The sequence below is a fragment of the Tigriopus californicus genome, chromosome 7 (assembly GCF_007210705.1).
Source record: "Tigriopus californicus strain San Diego chromosome 7, Tcal_SD_v2.1, whole genome shotgun sequence".
Lineage (NCBI taxonomy): Eukaryota > Metazoa > Arthropoda > Copepoda > Harpacticoida > Harpacticidae > Tigriopus > Tigriopus californicus.
This window is the reverse complement of record NC_081446.1, coordinates 8,244,306-8,268,235: the sequence shown is the minus strand read 5'-3', so window position 1 is coordinate 8,268,235 and position 23,930 is coordinate 8,244,306. Positions and strand designations below refer to the sequence as shown.

General features: G+C 44.2%; 1 protein-coding gene across 3 annotated transcripts in view; it reads left to right on the top strand.

Annotated features, from left to right (window-relative positions):
* LOC131882965 (uncharacterized) overlaps positions 1-23,930 on the top strand; it is a 35,883-nt gene that overhangs the window by 9,438 nt on the left and 2,515 nt on the right. For 2 of the 3 annotated variants that reach the window (XM_059230265.1, XM_059230264.1), the window contains exons 1-6: positions 1,844-3,797; positions 8,062-8,292; positions 13,254-13,409; positions 14,723-14,924; positions 16,471-16,752; positions 23,643-23,852. In XM_059230265.1, coding sequence (XP_059086248.1) covers positions 3,417-3,797; positions 8,062-8,292; positions 13,254-13,409; positions 14,723-14,924; positions 16,471-16,752; positions 23,643-23,852 — 1,462 coding nt within the window. In that variant the 5' untranslated portion in view covers positions 1,844-3,416. Of the gene's footprint in view, positions 1-1,843; positions 3,798-8,061; positions 8,293-13,253; positions 13,410-14,722; positions 14,925-16,470; positions 16,753-23,642; positions 23,853-23,930 lie in introns of those variants that run through there. The other variant, XM_059230266.1, reaches the window with a different exon arrangement.

Sequence of the window (23,930 nt, the reverse complement as noted above, 5' to 3'; positions counted from 1 at the left end):
GATGTGATGATGATGGCAAGGACTATCAGTAGGATTATCTTTATGGCCAATGAACAAGTTGGAACAAATCAAATTTCCGTGATTCCCCAGAGAGCCAAATTAACCGGAACGAGATTGAGGAATTGGCCTATGGACAATATGTTTTTCAAGTGAACGTCCATGCCGCTGATAACGGTATGTGTTAACATGGTTTCAGACATCTCCGTGACTGTTGTCAGTTGATCGCAGCACAGATTAGCTACTTTGCAAACCTATTTAACCCGGTTTTAACCTGGCTGGCAGCGGACTCCAGCTCTCTCGTTGCAAATCGATCGTGTTTTCTGATTTTGGTTTCGTCAACGAGATTGGAAGGTGAAGACGAAAGTAGGCGTTAATTGATCACTAGTGACTTAACCACTTGATTTTCTGGGTCACGATACACCGATAGTGATCTGGGGTGAACCAGTCTGCTCTTTGGGGTTGCTCTTAACAGACGATTTCCTTCGTTTGCTTGGTACTTTCCGCCATCTTCACGACTTTTCAAGGACAAGAAGCAAGTATGGAATTCATGATGCTTCGGCAGCATCACCATCATCATCAGCGACGATGATAACAACAACAACAACGAGTGCAACAGCACGAGCTCTTATTGTCATTGAAACCACAACGGTTGTCAGGCCACGCTCCTACCCAAGTTCCAAGTTCAATCCTCATGAGTAGAGTGAAAACTCTCAATTGTGTTTCTGCCAATGCCAAGGTCGAGCAAACGTTGTCGGGAAATTACTCGAGATCTGGTTTTCGTCATTAGTGTTTCAGCCAATTTGGCATCGTTTGCGGGTTGCAAAGGGCAAATTATCCAAGAATTCAGGTTGCGATGACTGACACCAGAGCAGGTGATAAGTCGTCTTGTGAAGGTTCACGCACCCGGACTGGCATGTTGCATATGGTCCTTCCACATTGTACTATTTATGGTGGACCCGTGGTTCATCAGACACAATTATTACTCGATTAATGCACGATTGCTTCGAAATGTTGCGGGATAAGAGTCAAATGTGCCTTGGACTGGCCAATCTCTATCTTTGGCAGTTGTCTGACCTTTGCCAGACTCGACAACCCAAAGCTAATAATCGTGGTAATGAGATCGCTCATGGCCTTGGCCAACTAACCAACCAACCAACCTCTGAGAAACTTCTTCATGTCTTTCGTGTGCTTGGTTTGAGTTTGCATGTTTCGTATTGTTGCCATCGTTGTTCGAGTTGATGAGGAAGGATGAAGCGGGTGAACTAAACCCCTTTTTTCGCTCGGTATGACTATGCAATATGCGTGTGGAAAAATCACAAATAATTGATCTTAAAAAAGAACATCCAAAAACCGGCAATCTAATAGATACCTCCTCCCAAGTACTTTGGTTTTCCAACATGGTGATCATCATGATTTTTATGTTTGGCTGTATCTATGTATGGGTGGGTGGGCGTGAGGACGTGAGATTTATGGCGAGGAAATGGAGCCTAAATAGCTCAGAGCAAAAACATTGTCGTCGTTTCTCATGTTGTCTGGGACGCAAAAAGGCACCAGCCAACAAGGATTGGTTGGCTGGGTGGTTGGATGGTTGGATGGTTGGATGGATGGATGGATGATGAATCTGATGATCTTGTTCCTTCTTAATGAGGAGCATTTTGTTCAAGGCTAATTCGCACAACCTTGAACTCTGATCGTCTCCCCAGAGTTAATTGGATTCCAGTCACGCCATGTCGGGCTCATAATCGGAAAATTGAGTAAACCCACCGCAAGTGGTAATACGTACTTGCTCATGTTTGATAATCCGTTTCCTCTTTCAAATTTCAGGTAAGACTTCAAAACCGGAGAGGCAAATCGAATGGCGATTTACTCCCGGAGGTTCTTTTCTTCTACGCCAACTTCATCCTCCTCTTTGTCTCAAATCTTCGCGTTTGGGCCTCATTTCCGTCTTGGTCATCATCTTAAAAAGCCAAACACAAATGGATGAGCATGCATCATGATGGCCAACATTCATAGGTCAAAGTGGTGACGCCAGGGGACGGAGGAGATGGTTCGAAACTCGTTTCTGTCGCTCGCTACTAGCAATACTACTACCACTACTATTAGCACTAGTATTACTAGTGGGCTCTTTTTCCGCCTCATTCGTTTCGTCCAAACAAAGTAACGTTTGAACTGCTCAACTCGTTTCGTCGTTTCGTCGTCGTGGCTGTTCTTCCTTGTTCATCACCGAGTTTGAATGAATGTACGATAAGATGGCGTTTACCGACCATTCTCATAGTCCAGCAGAATAACTTCCCCATATTGCTCTTGGATAGAAATTGCGATATGTTGGTGGCAGATTGGTGAATATTATCATATGTACAGTATATGTTTCGGACAGCAAAGATGTACGGTGAATTTGTCAGGTGAACTTGTCATGGATACTTTTGTCAATGTCTCGAACCCGCAAACATTTGTCTGTCTCTGTTCTTTGAGCGAGGAGTGCTGGGCGATACAAATGGAAAACAGTTGTATCCAGAAACAACGGCAGCACCGTCACACATCATTGAAAAGCCTCGTTTAGAGGCGCTTTGAATGCCTATCGCGAATTCCGTGAGGGGTGCCATTTGTGGTTGCAAATGCAATCGGAATGGTATGATGGGATTGGATGCTCGTCGTCGTTTTCCTTATCCGATATCCATGACTAGTCTGTCTGTCAGAGACGCAGAAGACGAAGAAGCCCATGAAGAAGACCATGAAGAAGATGGAGGAAGAGACCATGACCACGGACGGAGCGAGAAGAAGCTAAACTCGATTTTGAAGTGCTAAAGATGTTGCCGCCACGACCAACGGATGTTTCCGGGTTTTCGTAATCCACAAATCTGTGCCGCTCAAACTGCACTGACCGAATTCGGCCGATGTCAGTTAATACCTGTAGGAGCGGAGATGCTCAGAGGGGCGTAATACCACTGGATTCCCAGGAATGGTTATTTTTTTGGGTGATCAGAAACGTCCTTAATGGCTTGGGGAGGGGGAAATCCACTCAGCTTTGGGGGTCGAATTCTTTCTCACAGTGCACAACTAGTCTGGAATCCGGTTTTCTTGGGACGTGGTTGAGTTACGCGTGAAATGTGGCATGTTCTCCTATTAAGTAGGCTAGGCTAAAGGGCCATGACCAGTTTCAAAGTGCATCATGGGTTGAGGCTCCTCGTTATCCATACTCAACAATGCTGATTAAAGATCGTTGTAATGTTGAAGAAGCCCAGGGCTCCGACAACGGAAGGTGAAGATGATGCGAAACAAGGACAGTTACGGTCAAAACCAGAGGCTAAAGAGTCTATGAACGGCGGCATTGGTCAGCCTGGACACCAGATCCAATGGAGAAGAAGAGCTCAAAGCTCAAAGTGAGTGCATATCTACGTACGTAGATAGACGGAAAGATGGACGTAGGAGCAACGCTCAGGATTGGCTGTTCAATGGGACAGTCGGCATGGCTTTTTCACACAATCCAAGCACTCGAGGAAATACCGAAAGAGACGAAAATTGGATGGAAGAATCTTCCTAGAATCCTACCCCAAGTGACGGATAGACGGATGGACGGATGGATAGATGGTTGGAAGGATGGCGGATGGGCAGAAAAACTTGTTGAAGTTCCTCATGTCAGGGCTTTGGGCAATTGTCCAATTTGTCCTCGGCGAAAGGTGACCGGATTGATGCTTCACTGTCCCTTTTCACGATACTTTTACACAATGGTTAAAATGCCTTATCAAGTTTTGACGGAAAGGATCGAACATAGATTGGCATTTCCAGCCTGCAAAATGGTAAGATTTTTTTTTTCTTTTCAAAAAGTTACATGCTAAGATTTTTTATGCTAAAAATGGTTATATTAACCTAATCGGTGGAAATTAGGTGCATAATTCATTAGACCTGGCACACAAATTCTGATGTGGTATGTATTTAACCCCTACTGAGTTATTTGGGACTTTATGGCCCTTGATTCCTCTACTATAGCTCGAAAATGCCCCCTCTACATATATTAACTCGAAAGCTCTAATAAATAATACCGATATTTAATATAAAAAAATTGAAAGATTATCTTATTTCTTCCTGTGCGACTATTACTTCAAAATGGTTCAAAAATGACATAAAACGTCACTCAAAGAACAAAAAAAAGGTTACCTTTTGAAAATATGTTTTACAAAGACAAAAAGTACATTTAGAAAGGCATTCTGTTGACTTTGGGGCTTTTCGAGCCATAGCTTGTGAAAACAGGACCAATTATTCCCCTAAAACACAAAAACTGTTTCAAAGTTCATAGCCTAATTTGTATTCCTGTGTTAAATGTGCTCCTAATTTTTATAGCTAGATTTGTGGAAGTTAGAGTTTTGGATTTGTTTTGTGCATATCAGTTTTTAATCCGGGCTAAGACTACATAAACAGTAAAATAAAAGCTGTTCCTTATAATTTTGCGGGTTAGAAAAACGCGTAGATTTGTTTGAGCAAAGCATTGTGTTTACGTACGTACATTGAGGACGAAGGTAGATTTGAAGCAGGCCATCTCCATTGTTTTGTCCTACTTGGGTTAGGATACAAATAATGACGGTATCCGTTCCAATATGCTGATTCCATTTTGTAACCAAGATATATTGCTGACTCGCAAGAAACGTCAACCGCTGAGCGTGACTGTGTGTTTGTGTGTTTGTGTGCTAGTGTGTGACCTGCATGCACATGATCTCAATTTGCCCATATGTTTGCCAAGGGCTGTTGGCTTTTCGCGGGTGTCAAAGTCACAGAAACCAAGAAGTCTCACTCAGGATCTGGATCAAGACGATCACGACCAATCAACGAACGGCTTGAAGACCACCTCTATGCGCATCAAGCTCCCGTACATAACGGTTAATAACTGCCATTTTCCTGAGCCCTAAGGGCAAACCAGTCAGAGTGTGGAGATGATTTGAGCTCAAGCTTGCAATTATCTGGGCTATGTTTGACCACGCTCGTTCAAGTGTTCCAAAACCCGGAATGCCTCTCTGCTTGATCTGCTTGCTCTTTGTTCTGACCCAAGGAGATCAGTGGTGGCATCTTTTAGTTTTCATCCCTCATGAGCTCTAAAAACGCCAGCAATATTGTTGATTACTCGTACTTGGTCTACGAATGTCGAGGAATCTCTGACAGGCTGAACTTCCTGGTTGTGAGAGGTGAGGATGTGTATATCCTGGTAGTTCTTGGATGGCGGCAAATTGCCATTCCTTGCTTCAGATTACTTGTTCTCGTCTGAGATTGAGACCACCGTTATCAGCGTGTCTCGAGTTCTTTCAGACCAAGCGAGTGGACAGCAGCAGTTTTCACTTGCATTTATCTCCACTCGATTGAAGTGCTTCTTGATCAGGCTGAAATTCGTCGAACGGAGGTGTCAGATTTTCTCAAGCCATCAACATGAGGTGATGTTATGTTCGTATTTTGCCGATACATAAATCGCTCCTTCAGTAATTGGTTTGGAAGTGCTTTTGACGCGGATCGATCCCGAATGCCACGGAATCGTGCCGACAAGATTACTGGGAAGTGAATTGAGACTAAATTATGGCAGATCTTGGATTGGCAGGAGGATCGCACATCGAGCTAAGACGTTCGAAGCCAAGATTAGACGTGTACTGCATTGGATGGTAATACATGGAACCGAACTTGTGAGATAGATAAGAAGGAACGCAAGAGGAAAGGATGATGATGAAACCTCTTTCAGCGCCGTGGAATGACTGAGAATTGATGTCGTGCAAAATGAGAAAGAGGATGATGGTGATGAGGATGATAATAATGATGATAAGATGAAGAGGAGAAAGAGAGAGATTGGGGCTCGTTAGAATGGGATTTCACACTGATTTGGATCTGATTAAAAAATTAGAACGACCTTTTTCTCTGCATCTGTACAAATGTTGTAGTACTTTGGGGCAAGTTTCTAGGTTATCCTCTGGTTGGAAGCTAATGCCTACAAGTTGAATAACCAGGGGCCAGAACTCCGTTCTTTGATGATTCATGGTCAGCATACTGCCCATCCATGTGAACACAAAGATGATGCATTAAGGTTGATGTTGGATTGTACAAACATTTTGTGAAGCTTCATAGAGTTTATCGTGACAATTACACCCTGGCAAATGGTCTTGTGATCTGCCCAATGATCCAGTCTGGACGGAGTTAGCGTTGATTTATCACATCGTGCCTCCAATTACACTGGCGTCGTTTTGGGAATCCTAGTCATTAGGCTATTACACCATAGTGTTTTTTGTCATCCTACCTGTGCCTGCGTGCTTCAAACTGACTGTCCATCCATCCATCCGTCTATCCATCCATGTATCCCTCCATCCTTTCCTGGATTGTAGTCACCTTCTTCTTTCTCGCACCACTCGCTCGCTTACTACTTCCATCCAAGCTCGACATCCCCATCATTACCATTATGAATTGCAAGCCAAGCCTACAATTACCAGGTTCTTTATAACTGAGCTTCATTACACACAGCCACCTGATTTTTGAAAGACCAGTGCGATAAAAGTTCTGTTTCAAAGAAAGATCTCTTGGACACCAGGGTAGGCACCCTACGTAGATGCATTAATTTGCCTCGAAGAAAAATGCTGCGGACGGGGCCAGACCAACGGGTCCTTCTGTCGCTCTGAGCACTACAAAATTGTCCCGCATAAAAGAGCCCTTCCGCACTTGCGACCCCATTGAGCAGGGTAAATGGTGGCCACGAAAAAAATCTACACTCCAGAACAATGCGGCCAAATCAGAATTCAAGCCCGTATTGAAAATTTGTAAATCCCTTTTCGGGTCCTTTATTGTCTAAACATACAATGTCTAAAGATTAATGAAGATAAGCCTCAAGAATGAGGGAGTCGGAGTAGGGAGAGGAAGAGGAGGTCAGAAATGTCGACTTTTTGTTGCGGCAAGTGTTACGCGTCATTCTAAATAGGATGCATTCTTTTCCTTTATATACCGTACACACGCAAACAGCATTTGAAGCGAGTTCAAGTCTGTCAAATTGATTTTCACACAGCCGAGCAAAGACGGGGATTTTTTTCCAACTTCGCGTCTTTTCATGAATTGGCAACTCTCAAGCCTCGTCGGCCGCAGTTTGTCCCACAAATGCGTAATGACTTGACACGTTGTCAGGGATGTTGGAGTTAACTCTACTGACATTGTAGAATGTGGGGTCCTAACTCTCAGGACAAGCTGTATGATCAGGATATCAAGGGGAAAAAAAGATAAAGAGTGTGAAAATTTGTGTGGAGGCGGATGACACGTTGTTGCTGTATTAGACCTTCTCACTATTATTAGCCTGTTGTTGTTGTTGTTGTTGTTGTTTGTTGTTGTTGCTGCTGCTGTTTTTGTTAAGGCGATGGAGGGGAGTAAAGCCATCTACTTCCTGGTAGTGTTTCGTTCCTCTGTCAAAAATGGCACGAAATGAGACTAAATTTGGCATCCTCATTCCATCCCCAACTTACGTATTACTCCAATGATTCCGTTTGGTCAACCTGAGATGAATGCGATACTCGTTGTAGCACAATGGACAGATGAAGTCGGAACACCTTTTTCTGTTTGAACACGTGTCAGAATATGAATGGTGCTCGCATTAATATGGGCTATCTTCACTCACTCACTCGGACGTGCAAAAGCTCACTTCATCGACCAAGAACACGAAATATTGGCTGGCTCGATTAGCGTCCCTGAGTTTGGACAGGAATGCGTCATCGAGCCGTTAATTCACTTCATATAAATTGACCAATGTGGGATGACGAGTGTCGAAGAAAATGGAGGCTGAAGGCAGCCAATTGATGGCAACAGGTCGGAAACTGTGCATCGTTTTCCACGGCAAACCAGGAGTAGGCCTCGGGCACTTTTCGACATTCGTAGGTACACTACCTGTATGTATGTACTTGCGTGTGTGTTTGTGCGTTCTTCTCCTCATGGGCACAATCACCCGAGGGTTTGTGAACCCGTCAAAGTTAGCATGTGTTGTATTTCTTTCGACTTGCGTATTTTATTCATTCATCGGTTCGATCCTCGATTCAAACCCTTATTCGTCCATATTTTCAGGATCACATCCAAGAGGTTCAAGACAAATGGGAATCGATTGATGATGAGATTTGGGCCAAGATCATAGTCCTGGAACGGAACCGTCGGGTGGCCAAGGCCTATGCCCGTGCTCCCGTTCTCACCGTGAACGGCTCAGATGACGGATTTGACGGTTTCCGCATCGGTGTGTCGGGTTTCGATAATCCCATGCGAGATGCGACCACCCTCGATATCATCGCCCGCATTGGACAGGTTAGTTGCGTTTTATTCATCTCAATCCCTCTAAGTAGCGAAGTCCAATTATTTAGTATTTCAAATGGTATTTTGCCAGGTAAAAAGCATATCAACGTGCTAGCATGAGAGCATGAGCCTCAAAATGCCGAGCCAGAATGCTATGTACTCCCCCTATTGCCAAACTTGTTTCCGACGCAGGCCCTAATTAATGGATTTCCAAAGCTTCTGGACGAGCTCATTGATTAAACTTGAAATCAATCCAACTGAAAGTCTTCCGGTTCTTCTCTTACAAAATGCTTGTAGTACGCACAGAAATGAATCCTTGCGTGAGCTTGGCCAGGAATTCAGGCCTCTTCCTACAATAGTTGAGGTCACCGATTGTGAAGGGGTTGATATCGAAGGTTTTTTTAACTAATGATGATTATTTCCCTCTGAGAGTCGTGAGTGGTATGCTCATCTTATGATGATTTAGCGGTAGGAAACCACCCACGGCTTTTTTCCTGCAGATCTCGACTCCAAGGGAGTGCAATTCGGCTGTTGAGTGATAAACATCAGATATTCGCTATTTATTTATATAGTTAATTACCCCATGATGTGATACAATCTGCCATGTACCTAAAACTGGGCCTTATGCCTTATAACTGTAACTATAGCAACCTTAATTTTGCCCCAGATTTTGGCATTAGGTGACCAAAACCAACCCACTTCATGATCAACTGATCACACACTGCACAAGACGGAAGCAAGCTCGTTTTTTCGTGGCGGGCGTTCTCGCAATGACTTGTCGTCAACCTACAGTATGACATACGTACATACTTCGAAAAAGGGGGCGAGAAATTGTTCAACTCTTTATCAAGAATGATAATAGAGCAACGCCCCAAGAATTCCTCTTTCTTTTGTACTTTGTGGCGTACGCACTTCCACATCTGAAAGGGACACAAAGGAGGGCTCCATTCTGATGCACTCATCGGAATTAGGCGTGTTGGTGGCGATAGCGGAAAATAGTTCCGGAACAAGGAAACCGTTCCACATCCAGAGCCATTCAGAAAACGACAGACAAGGAGAGTGTCGTCGTCGTCGTTGTCGTCGTGGTCCCATAATGGCCCTTGATTCATTTCTCAAATGGTTGCTTATGATTCTAATGGGCCCCATTACTCATCATCAAAGTGGTGGCAGACATTCCTTATGGCACAATTACTCTAGTTATTGAATGAGCTGCCTACCTACCCCCAGCTTACCTATTAACCAACCAACCAAATTACCTACCTACCTACCAACCTTGCCTATTCTTGCCCAGAACTCGTCATCATTTGGCGGATGAAATGAGAATATTGGGATCAATCAGTCTGCCTGTCTTTCTAAGGGGTTTCTCACTTTTCGCATAGTCCGGATATGCAGGACAATTGGCCAATGCCATTCATTCTATTCTGCCAACCACCCTTTGGGTGTCAATTGGTTGAAGCTGAGTGAATTGGTGTGGTCGTGAGGGCACCCGACGATGATGGTGGTGAAGCTTTTTCGGAAGTGTTGAGCAGGAGGCTAATGAAGAATGCAAATTAAATTGACCAAAGATGATTTGCGAAATGGGACGCGAGGCGAGCCATTAGTTGAATCCGAGCAAGAAGATGTATATGTGCGTAGTAGGTATGGACGCAGACAGATTGAATCAGTTGGGTGAAATTGGGTTTCTTAAAAGGCGTCCTACCTTAATGTCCTTCCGCCTTATTTTTGTTGACGTACACAATCAAGTACTCACACACTCATGTCCATCCATCCATCCATCTATTCATCCATCCATCCATCCATCCATCCATCCACATGTGTACAAAGCATGGTGTCTCTTCTAAGGTATGCACTACATGTATGTACACAATAGGCATCAATATGCAAGTGCTTGACGTTGAAGGCCAATCCCAGTTTGCAAATATTGCTTTAGGGGCCCTCCTTGGCTAGAATACAAAATATGTAGATCAAATCATAGGTGACTGACGATGTAGATATGGGTTTTGGATTAATCAACTGTCAGGTCTGTGGTACTGTACTTGTACGTACATTAGCTATTTGGTGCATTTCTTAACATGCCCTTCATTCTATTAATGCTAAGGCCATCTCTGTTGCTTTGCCGCTTTAGAAACGCATAAGTACGTAGTATTTGAGGATCCCTTTTCCCTCAAAAGCAATCAATCGGTCAGATAAAAGTAACAGCCCAATTGAAATCCAATATCCAGACTACTGAGTTAAGATAGCTTCCTCGTAATTACTTTTGACGGGTACGAACAAACGTGGTCGACTAATGAATAATGGGTGGTTTGAACATGACATGGTTTTCCTGTCTTTTATTACTCGATATAGATGACCTAACAGGCTGCTCAGCTTGAGTTGAAATAAGTCAATCCAAAAGGTTTCAAGTCATCCGTTTCCGTTGAATTAAGCCGATAAAAATGATTGAGAAATAGAACAACCAAGATCAAGTGATAGTATGTAGTTGTGAAAAGTCGCGTTCAAATGGCCAGACGCCAGGATCATTTCAGGCGCATTTGTGATCCTGTTTGATGATTTGGCTAAATTTTAACGATGCTCCTCTCTTGGGTACAATTGGGTACAAAGGCCCTTGTCATCTGGGATCATCAATGAAACTGTACAATCGTTGCTACCACTGGATTTGACATTCATTGACAATGATACACCAGGAAACCCTCACACATCTATTGATACCTACCCAAGCACAAGTCAACCAACTAAGTAAGCTACTAACCACGGAGAGCGAACATCAAACCCCCCTCAAAGTTCATTAAGGCCACTAGGAGTTCCTTAATTTGAACCTCCTCCACCATCTCAACCAACACCTTAACCAACCCCAGCAACAACAATTCGACATTCGTTACAGAGTTTACGGAGTCAATGGATGCAAACACGCACTATGTACGCTTAGTATTTGTACGCACCCGTAGGTACGCATGGAAGAGAGTATGGAAGAGGTGATCTTGGTCATGACTTGGCTGTTATGTTGTGACAGAGGAGGACCACAATTTCCTTCAGGAAGAGGGCATCAATTAAAACAATCACAATGGGCTTCGTGGGCCGCAGGCGCCCCCGTTCAAGTCAATCAGTGCATTCAAATTAGAGCAAATTAAACTGTTTTTCCTCTGCGTTTCCGTCTTCCGGTTTGACATTGGTTCGTGCTTGGCGGTAAACTATTCTCTTTTCACTAGGAGGCTCAACGGTTAATGCAAAGCCTGTTTGTTTGTTTTGTTTGTTACGAAGTCAGATGGCAGCTCTCTCGCTCGGCCTGCCATCTGAATGATGGGTGTACCAATGGAGGGATATTCCCGCTTCATTGTTACAACCAACATTAATTATTACCTCAATCTCGGGAATTGCCGAAGATTTGACCATTTAAGCTGTTAAAGCAGCAACTTATGCTGTAATTAAATACCGCAAAGAAGATCGAACCAGGATTCGCAAATTGGAAAGCGCTGGCTCTACCAATACGGTACCCCAGCAAGCCTTGAATTAGTACAAAGCTATCCCATCTTTCAATCAAAGGACAGCGAGAATCATTGGCTGAGGGTGTCTATCAAATCCCGATGGTCGGGACCACCAATGTGCCACCAACCCAAGCCTTGAGGCTTGACTATCGGGCATCACTCTGCAGAGGGCACAAAGTGTAATCGCTCTGAATGTGAAGACGTCCTTCCAAAATAGTATCAGCGTTTCCTCTACCAATATGTTTTTCCATGCTAGGCCACGTGTGGCGTATTTCACCTTCTTTAAACCCTTGTTTGACATGAGCCCTCGAGGAAGTCAATCATTGTGTCAGCTCGTCTTCGAATTCTGCAGGATTTTATCCCGCACGACGACGACGATGATGATGATGATGATAATGGTGATGGCGACAACGATGAGCCCATGATTGAAACCATTTCAAGGAAGATAAGGCGTTGTGATACGATTGCATTCATATTGGGCGAAGATCCATCCAGCCATTCATCCATTCAGTCAGTTTGTCAGCCGCTCACTTCCGTTGGCTGTTTCCCGAGTGTTGGCATCGATCATCCCAAATTGGGTTGAAGGAGAGACAACTTGAACGCCTTTGCTAAATGGTCGATGATGCCCAAACAGAGGGATCTTTCTCTCTTGCCTTCTCCGTCGTCATGAGACTAGTGAGGTTCTAGCGACCCAACGCTTAAGAACCTCACTTACTAGCATGTCTAATTTCAGAGTCTCATAAGCATCATCAGAATCGCATTCTTTTTTTTTGTTTAACACCAATTGGTTTAACAGAACGTGTGTTTGTTGTCTAATTGCTGTTCATTCAATCATAGCAATGGCAATTGAGTGCATGCAGAAGTCGAAGAAGTCGAGGAAAAGACGCACAACCTGCTTGCCTAACACATAACAACGGTCCGAGGTTAGACATTCAATAGGTGTTTTTCTTTTGTTTTGCCCGATGAACTCGGTCGATTCTCTCATGGTTTTAGAATGTGCTGTACATTTCAGGTGTGTATGTACGGTACGCACATTCAGTACAAGCACTACTGACCGAGTCTTTAGCGACGCATTCATTCCCTCATGCGAAGCGTTCGTTAATGAGGTCTTTTGTGTGGACAGTAGCACTTGAATTGATCATCACAATGTGGTTTCTTCGCAACGGTCTCCTTCCCATAGAAGGACCTACTAACCTTCTAGCCATCCATCCTTAACACAGAGCAAGCAGACTGTTGAGAGGTAGATGTAAATGGTGATAGGGAGATTTTGTCAGACAAATGTCTTAAAAACTAGAGAAAAATGCTTAGACTAAGGCAAACCAACATTGTAAGCATTCATGCTTGTTAAATTGAAGCCAGAGGCGATTAATGCTTGCATCGAGCCCTATTATTTGTGTATCGTCTGAACGAATTTCATGATCCCCAACTGACTTTATCATCATCGTCATTATCATCATCATCTTTGTTATTCGAGTGTTTCTTGGCTTGCAGGGCTTCAAATTGAAAATGGACGATGTGGGGAACATCCTGATCAAACGGATCTCCAAGGGGGGTGTTCGGGTCAAGAACACAAACGAGGAGAGTGCGGTCAGCAACGATATCCTGAAGTTGCCGGCAGGATTGCTGGAAAGTGATAAGCCATTTAAGGTAAGGCCATCAGATCAGTTCAAGACCGACCTCCTCTCATTCCAATGATGCAAATTGCACACAAGCCAACGGTAGATACAGATACGGTAGACACTACGATGGTAACCCAAGGCTGAAGCCTACCGGAATATTGGATGTTCGTACTTGTAAGAGGGAATCACGGGTATTTTCATTGACTTCGAGATTCACTTATTTGCCATTCATTGCAAAAGATCATTCAATGATTGGTGGCATTTCTTATTTCTTTGTTTTGGAAATGAACGAGTCGTGCTAGCTCGCTCCCTTGTTACGCAACACGGTGATTGCCATTATGTTGGCAAATATTCGAGCGATGGTTGTATGTAGCTAGAAGACATTATGTATGATTGTATCCCTTCTTCCAACATCAACATTGTACATGTATTTGAAAAGGGCACGAGAAGTTAAAAAAAGGGTCTCTGTGGGTACTCAATGTAATCTCATATGCCATATGGAAGGTGATCACCACAACAGAAGGAAAGTTAGATGAAGACAGGAGTAGGACCTTTTCGGTTGTCCTTGGACCAGCCAATAATACAATGAGACGAACATTGAGTCTATAGCTTACCTTGCTTGGTGAGCGAGAGGTTCCTGAATCTGATGATAAGCCCAGGCATCAATGAGGGCATCATACCGACCAACAACAGTGATGGACTATCCACAATGCCTCCCTCCTGAGGCCGATAAGGGCGTAAAAGTGTCCCCGAAGCGAGCTGATGCTGCTGTTCGGCGTGTTCTAATGAAAGTTGGTACTACAACTTACTTTAGGTGTTACTGTATAGCCATCTGGTTTGGGGATCGAGTATTCCAATGGAATGAATGACCGATGCAAAGGAGGGAGCTTTGGTAGACTCACGAACAATACGCACGTTCAGTAAGGAGGTAGGAACCAGTCCGATATGAGTACCTTCTTATGTTAGTTGTCCTCTCCAAAACTCGAGCATTTCAAGGTGAAGAAGACGAGACGTATTGAACAGAGAGAGAAGGCTTTGCAACAACGCCCAATTACAGTACCTGATTCACTTCAACGCCTCTACCACCATTACCACCAAAGGCATAATACTATAGGGCCACTATTTGAATAGATAGAAATCTCATCGAGATGAAGAAGGAGTACCCTACACCATATCATGAGTACCATATTCTGGATTGACTACCTTGGGAACTGTCAAAACACGGAAGACACAAACGAGGATGACCACCAACTTTTCCTCCGATTTTGTCAAGAAGTGGATAGCCCCCCTCGTTCATGCCGAATTGCTCCAAAAAGTGATCGTTTTCGTTCTCGTTTTCAGGTTTTTGACATGAAGAAATTCCAACAGAACATGAACAGAGAGCTGAAACGTCCATACCCCGACCGTCGCAAATTGGAGGCGCAATGCATCAGTGTGATTTCATTTGGACACTCCAATGAGGCCGAGATCTTGCACACACCCATCTGGATCCTAATTATCAACATTGTCGCGATTGAAATGCTCAGATCAAAGCTTCCGCCTGGTGAGTTCATCCCTTGGTTTATTGTGCCATGTCTTACATGTCCAAAATTAGGGGGAGATCGTTGAACTATAAATAGTATACCTATCACATGCATTTGATCAGAACTTATCGTGAATTCATTTTGTGCTAACCCTGGGCCTTGGACTCAGTCATAAACTGGAACATTAGATGCGTATGCGTATGACCTGAGAGGCTGCCAATTCTGTGAAGGCGGATGATCTACTATGAATGATATCCAATACGCAACAAAGAGATGGGTTTTCGGTATTGTACTCGTACGTACCGTACCTCCGTACAGTCTGTACGGCATATCCTCTGGGTTACCGACGACAGCCCAATGGTTTAATAAGTCAGGGGAGATATGCGTGGGGCCTCGAGCCTTCGGAAATGGACCCCCGACTACACTGAGCAATAAATCAGAAGTCCCCAAAGGCAACTAGCCCTCATTATTCAGTACCATCCACACCGACGGCGTCGCTTTGTTCTAAATGCTCGAAAAAGTGTTTACAACTCGACCAACAACAACAAGAATATGAGCAATAGCAAATGCAGAATGGTAGAATGTGCCAAATAGTAAGTTAATCGTCTTTCAATTCCCATGCTTCAAAAGCTAATTGAAATCAGTGCTTTGGCCATTCGGCCAGAAAGGACCCACTTTTCGCTCTTCAATCTTGCTCCAGCACATGAATGGTGTTCTCAATCAATCATTTCTGGGAGATAAGCAGATTTTTCGTCCAATGTGTATTATGTGTATTATCATGATGCAGATGCATTTGGACCATATGCCACGAATTTGCATCTGTGACCAGTAGCTCCTTCCGCACTTTTACGGAATCTAGGTCGCACTCACTGAAAACTTGTGAAAGAAACCAAACCAAACCAAAATCAATATAGAGCCAATGAACTTTTTGTGGCTGTCTTTGAAAATTGAATGAGGTTTGCGGATTGACTGCCAGTCAAATGTACGACTAGAAACATTGGGACATTTCCTTGGCATGAAGTAATCATAATAGAACGCTGTTTTCGCTAACCATTACAGAGATGAAAGAACTTGTGGTTTTCCTCTCCACTCGTTTGCCAATTTAGCGGGGTCTGTAATCACACCACCCTATTTGGATTTTTAAAGCTCTTTTTAGACATTTGGTGGCGGTCGATCATGGAACGCATCGTTTATGATTAAGCCAGCACCCATGCACAAATAGCGGCAATTCCGAAAGTGGCATTTTATACGCATACACGTAAACCATTGAATGTTGAGAGAAGACCGTGAAACAAAATTTCCATGTGAATTGCCCGACGTCCTTGAGGGTAAAAATCAATTCCTGTTTGGAGGGTCTTTACCCGGATTGTTATCTTGTTTTTTTGACCGCCAATGGCCCGGGAGGCTTGGAATGATCCCTTTTGTCCCCTTCTCCGGGCACTTGCAAACTGACAATTTGACCATTATTCCTGATCATTGATTCGACTCATGCAAGCACGGAAACCATCCGAACTCTCAGCCATGTAGCAATCATGAATTTGAATTTTGGTTTAACCCTTCTTTCAGCTCCTCGCATGCGACCCCGCTCAATGGAGCCCCGGTCATTGATGACCATCTCCACCAACCATGCTGCTACTCGACCATTTGGATCCGGATCCAGTGATGAAGATCCCTATTCGGTGGCAGGATCAGGATCCAGCGGATCCAGTGGCGGCAATGGGAATCGCTCTCGATCCAGGGACAAGCCACCTAAGTTGCCCCCACGAGATACAGCTATCTACGGGCCCAGTTTGTGGGCCAAGCCCGGAGAAACCATGAAGAACGCCAAGAACTTGGACAAGCGTGGTGGTGAGTAAAACCAGATGAGATCGGGGATTTGGCCACCATTAAGCAAAGGCTAATAACTGTCCCATGGAAAAAAGGTTAACCAGATCAGGACGATGGAACCAGAACTTGGACTCTAACCAAGTGCTGGCTTGACCCCTTTAAATGATATAGCTCGTACAGTAGACGGATTAGATTTTGCTCCCGTTTAAATCAATGATGCTGATCTTTTTCACCATATCGCAATCATTGGACATGTGACAGTAGATTTGCAGAATACTACGTGGCACTTGAAAACAAACTACATTTTAGTTACTAACGGAAGTTTGGTGGTTTGGGGTTAAAACGAGGTCAAAGGCAAAGTGTTTGACCCTTTGCGTCATTCATTACCTCTCATGTTCAACACCAAGAACACGCATATCCATTATCCGAAGCCAACTAAACCGTTTTGGTTCTGCTCATCATTCATGGCAAAATCTCTCTCCCAATCCGGAAGTCATCGATTCAGCTCATTCATTAAATTTCCGCGCTGACCTAACGACCTTTTGTTGAATTAATGTTAAAAAGTTGGAGGTTGGCAATGTGCAGAGAAGGTTCGAAAGGTATCTGATACTTAATTTGTCCCAACCTAAGATTTACGGTCAATTCTAGTGACCGTAGAGGCTTAATGTGCGTATTGAGAGCACCTTCAAGTCCTCGAGAATCCAGACTAGTTCGAAAAATGAAGTCCACATCTCTTCTTTCTCGGGCTCCTTCATTGTTTAATTTGCTTCCCTCTAATATTCGTAGGGAATACGTAGGCCTTGTTGATCCGGTTGCATCTTTCAAGTCAGACTTGGACAAATTTTTAGATAGCATACCAGATCAACCCTACATTCAAGGACTACCTCGGTCTGCCAACTCAAATTCGTTGGTAGACCAACTATCAAAAAAATATTGAAAGGTAATAAATAGACAAATCAAAACCTTTCATTTGATGGTAACGGGGATTACATTCCCTGTAGCGGTTCGAAAAGCCCGTGAAAAACCAAACCAAAAATCACTAATATATTTTGTAGCGATATTCGTAGGTTTTGCCGTAGGATATTTGTTTTCTAGTCACGCTCGACTTGAGAGAGAGCTTCAAGTATAACGTAGTATCAAAGTGGCCAAATGCCAATTTCTGAGTGTGGGTTTCGTCACAAACTTCTTGGCATTCATCCTTTGATGTGCTATTGAATGACGAGAAAATGCGCGATGGGCTGCCAACGGCGTCTCCGATTCCCTAATCAGGGGTTAAGTGGCTTGTGATTCGAGGACAGGGGGGGATTTGATCCAACCACAGTGACTTTTGACGATCCACAAGCTTCCTGATTTTTTAACTCACCCGCTATCACCCGCTAAGGATCTCTTAACCCGCATGATTGTGGAATGCGATCCACGGCTACGCAAGCATCTCGTCGAGAGTGTCTCTTTAAGCTAAGGCACTAAAAGTAGAAGAGAAGACGGTGTTTCCTTTGTGTGCCCACCCAGCCAACATGGCAGTTGGCATTGTGCATTGAATCTGGGATTTTCTTGTCATTGAATCCGACAACATCTTGCAATTTCGCACGTTGCCTCGAAGAAAGCGCTCAATTAATCGAGTCAAGTTTCCATTTCACATTGCTTTGGCGGATGATGGCATTGCTTGAAACCATCCGCAGTCACTCTCATGTTTCCATTTTTCCAGCAAACTGTTCACAAAGTTGGCTTGTTGGTTGTGCTGGAGCAGCAGTTGTAGTTCTCAGTCTCGCCCATCGTCGTCATGGAAATCTATTCGAATGCAAGTGAAGGTAGCTTTGGTAATTGCCTTCGTCCTAACAGGCTACCTTCACTAATCTTTGCTCTTGGCGAATGCAATGCTGACAACAGCCCGCTCGAAAGAAAACAGTGCTGACAGTCGAGAATTAAAAAAAAAAACGAAGTTGGTTTTTTATCCGATTGAAAAATTGAGCTGAATCTGGCCAGAAACTCCCCGACGCACCTCAATGGGCACTGGCTCATTGGTCGCCCATAGTAAGTAAGGGGGGCTCTTCTGCCTCCCTGTCTGTGGCACGTTCCTTCGTAGCTTATGGCCAGGCAATTGATGACGTCCACGTGTGGTGAGGGATGACTAGATGGTTGAATGGCAAGACCTAGTAGATGGATGAATGGATGGGCGTCTGGTCCTCGACTCGATTGCTGGCGGTTTGCGTACGAAATTCCGGCCAGTAAAGTTTCCCTGCCCACTTTCTACGATCAAGATCACTTGAGTGAATGGATAATGAATGAGAAATGACGAATGGTGACGATGACGACGTCATGGGAACGAAGCATTATATGTACAATGTAGTAATACTAGAATGAATTACCAACTGCATTGCTCTAGCATGCTTCAAGAGGGCTCCAAGCGATGGTCGAAGCTCCTCTTGGCACAACGGTGTTCTGAAGTTGAAGGATCAAGCGAATTGAAAAGAAAGAAGGGTAGCCTCGTCTTGAAAATGGGCATTCCCCCATGGACACGTTGTGGAATGCACTTCACATGATCATTACTTCAGTTAGGATAATGGCCCACGTGTTACCGACTTCTAAGATAAATAGCCCGTAGAGCTGGTTGGTGTTCGTTCTGCTCTCTGGCCTACTTAACTAAAAGGCGCCTATGCAAATTTTCGCCAAGACTTAAAAGCCTCGGAGATCATTTGTCAAGTTCCGAGCCCAATTTCTTGCTCCGATCCCTTAGCTGGCTGGCACTGGATCAGTCGCTCTCATGGCCCATAGTGCTCAAAGTTGATGTCGTGTCAAATGCGGTCAAAATTCTTTCCAAATTCTCTTCGAGAGCTAAGCTAAGTCGAGGCATTATAATGGCTATGATTTTCTTCGTCTTTTGGCTCTCTCATATGCATAATTGAAAATGAGAAACCTTCACTTCCCCTGCGTTTTTCTAGCTAGGCTTGCTATGCGACAGATTTTTTTCTCCTTCCTCCTCGTTTGCGGTTTTCGTGCCTTTTCGCCGGCATTTACCCACAAATGTCAAAGTGAATAGAATTAGGTAAGAAAAAAAGGGAGAGCCAAGGGTTCATGTTGATTTCCGTCCATTTTTTCTGGTTCCTCCCTTCTGAGCGGGTGGAGATTCCGCTGGGCCAAGACCAATTTGTCGTGCCTGAGATGCATCCATCAAGATTAGAGTGAAGGAGAGAACATTATTGCGTACCCTGTTCGGGTGGCAGAAGCCGAGACGGGATCCACCACACTAGTCAGTTTACCGGTTACGAGCTCGTCTAGCACCGCCAAGCTCTATCTAGGAGTAATGGGGAGAAATTCCACAGATGAAAGTTTCCCGCACCACATTTATGGCACCACTACTACTCACCATCCTCATCCCCATAGCTATGCTTAAAGCATGGGGGCAGGGCACCAGATCCTGACTGTACCCACTACTATAACAGCAGGGGAAAATGAGGCAGAAGAGGGCAGGTCATTTTCGGGCCAAATTGTGAGCAATGAAATTAGTGGGGATGACATCCGAAACGCATTGAACGTGGAAAGAGTTGAGATTCCTAGTTTTGCGTTCCTGATCTTCAGGTATTTTCTCACTCTTGGATATTGACATTGAGATCATATGAGATGAAAACGCAACATATGGCAAGGCAATTAAGAAAGCATGAACATGCCTCCCTTTATTGTTGGCCGTATTTGTTCGTGTCAGTCTCGTTGCCAAAATACTCCACGGTTAATCGTACAAATTCGAATTCCATGGAAAAGCCCATACACTCCATCCATCAGCCCCATGATTAGTGGCTTCCTACATTTTCGAAGTGAGAGTTATGATTTATTTTAGTCCCGTTTCGACTTGGGTTGCCTGGTAATTCTGGACTCGGTTGTCTCGGTTTGAATGAAGAAATAAACTTGTTGAGAGCCTTAGGCTGCTGAATTTTCGAAAAGAGATCCTTTTTTGTGCCTCTTCTCAACATTCAAATTATATTTCGTACAATTCTCAAGCTCACATGACTGCAAGAATCAATAAATTTGGCATTTCGAACTTGAGAATATATGGCCATTATGTAATATCCGACCTCATCCTTTGTTTGGTGAAGGAATGTGAATTAATTGCGGACACTCGATAGTGCGAGTCTCCTCCTTAAGTAGCCGCCATCGCTATTGTGGTATGCATAACAACGAAATGTTCTCAAGGGGCCTTGCTGGATGTTTGGTGGCAAAAGAAATAGAGGTCAATTAGTAGGATCGTTGTTGCGTGACAAACACCTTCCACAAAGACACTAGAGTTGGTCGATTTAGACCGGAGTTGCCTCAAAAAGCTGGCTGAAAATAACATCCACTAATCGATTCCAAGCAATCTTTCTGCGAACTATTTTTCCTACCCTCCATATTTTATGGGCCTGAATTCTGATGTTCTTCTTCTTCGGGCAAACCATCCAATCATGCATCCATTATAAATTTTCGATAATTGAAAAACAATTTTTACCACCTTATAACAATAATTCGCAATCAGCGATAGTGCTGTACGAAACTGGGGTGTTAATTTTTGAACCGATTAACGGTCAATCAGATTCCCTGAAATTTTTCTTAGCACTTCAGATCAAGCGAGGATCAATCTGGCAGCCTTTATGCTCGATCATCAATCTGATCTCAAGACGCGTAAATCACGGCTGGTTGTGTTTTCAAGTTCTCAGATTCATTGAAAGAAAGTGCGATGAACAGCCTTGGTCATTGCATCCGCGGGTACAATTGAGATATGAACCAAAAATGGCATTCCCGACCCGGGCGTGTCCAACCTTGATGCCACTCAGACGTCCGAAACTCGAAATGAGCATCAATTCTGGAATGGTTGGATACATCGTAATCCATGTGGTTATGATTGAGGGTTGCAAATCAGCCAGGAGGTCGAGTGGTCGGTCGGTCATTAATTGTCCAGATATTATGGACCCATTCATCAAATGCGCTCAGAGCTCAAAGAAGGCCCCCGAGGGTGCTCGAAGATCATCACTTGATCTGCCATTATTAGGCAAGGATGAGCCAGTCTCCATGATCCTATAGGCCCGCCTCCTGAGGTATAAATGGGTGGTCATCGTGAAAGAAATCTCTGCCAGACTTTCACTCATGTTCAGATCTTCCTGAATGGAGAAGATCGATGATGACCGGATGATATGGAATGGCCTGCCTGTCTGAATAGTGACCACATTCCGTCCACCGCTCGCTCGTATTATTTACATAGCGCGTATTATTTGTACAGTGTACGAGGCCTATTCCTGTCACAATGATATCGCTGCCTTTATTATTATCGGTTTCAATGACCAGAGCCATCTCCCGCAAGTCCGGTTGATCAGCTTACCAAGTCTATGAGCCAGCCTCCATCGTTTCTTGGTCAGGGGATCAATTTTAATCCAAAGCCATGAGGTTATTGGTTTGCTTTGAGGGACCTAATTGATATTCCAATGAATCTGAATGAGGAGAGGGAGATTGAATGTCAAACCTCATGGGAGGGGGGGAGTACTCAATGAGATAAAAGTGAGCAAAAAAGGGATCTTGAATTCCTCGGGCGAGTTCAAGCTNATTCCTCGTGCGAGTTCAAGCTATGCGATTAAAAAGAGATGGCTCCTCTCTCGAGTTTTCATACGTGAATGATTTCACCTGGTTCCGTTGAGTCTCTGTAACACGTACCTATCGCCGAGGAAATGAATCTCTACCACGTCCGTATGAAAAGTAAAAGGGAAGGACGACTACGACGAGGACCACTTATAATGGTGGTGAGGAAATCGAGAAATTCGAGATCAATGTGCTTGCTCAATCGCCAGCACCCACGAATATGCAATTGTGATGGATGACAAAGCCCTGATTTCGGCGTCGAACTCGGATGGTTTCTGAAATCTCACTCATTCGGTGATTTCGTTGTTCATGACATACCCTCTTCTCTACGTCTACATACGTACGTACACAACGTAGGGACTCATAGCATATAGATAGTACTTCGTCGGTTCACCATGCCTATCTAGCTCTGGTTTTGAAATTGCTAATGCGAATTACTCGTATTTCCGTAAAATGAGTCCATGAATCGGACTGAAAATGCTCAAATATATTCTCAGATTGTGGTAGCCTCCATCGGTCTGGTGGATCGATTTCTGCTGACATAACCAACCAGGCAGACACTGATGACCATCACACACAAATACGAATTTAAATTTACCTGCATAACTATGTAGACTAGACCTACATCAGTCGTCCCGGAGGTCGATTAATGGCAATAATTTGAGACCGCTGTATTTCATTGCCAATCTGTTCATGGGTAGAAACCAAAACAGTTAGCCAGAGCTAGAGCTACGTAGATGGTTGGTTGGTTAGTTAGTTAGTTGGTTTCCCGGTCATCGAAGCTCGAGTGCAAAGCCACAATCTACGAATACTCTACATATATCGGCGCGTATACAGTAGTATCTGTCTAGTACGCATGAGTGTGCGTATGTGCAGAGGGCGGAATAGGTACAGAACGCGTTGGGCTGACCATAGTGGTAGTAGCCTGGTAGTGGGCCACAAATTTCGATCGAATGGCTGCCACTTTTGTGGCCTGTCCCGGTGGACCGCCATCCCAACGAGGAGGAAAATGACCGATGAAAATGAATGTTTTGTGCCATCACCTTTACCTACAGATGGTTTCAAGAACACCAACTACTTGCAATACACTATTTATTTCAAATAGCAAAGATGCCGAAGGGTTTAACTTGATGGTCCTCTGATTTCAAGGGCTTTCGGCGCAACTCTTAATCACAGTAGAGGCTGTCCCTTGATCTTGATTCGATGCACCCGATCCTCTCGACAACAACCGTTTCGGATCGTATTTGACCAACATGATGGCTCAGGTGACTAGAAAGGAACCTCGGTCATTGATTTTTTTTCATTGATTCCAGATGATCCGTACTATTGCGGCCTCCGAGCCAGAATCCCCAACTTCGTCAAATCGAAAACCGGTGGCGGCACGAAGAGCAAATCCAGCAAGAAGTCTTCCACGGACAAGAACCGCAGCCATTCGGAAGGACCCTTGTCTCTGCCGCCCCAGATTCCATCCCATCCGTTCTGGTGGCACTCGAGGCTCTACAATGACTCGGTTGGGCCCATGAGTAAGTAGTTGTGCAGGGCATCATACCTCAATCAAACCAGCTGCCCAAAAGACACTTCGAATCAAGAATCGATCATTT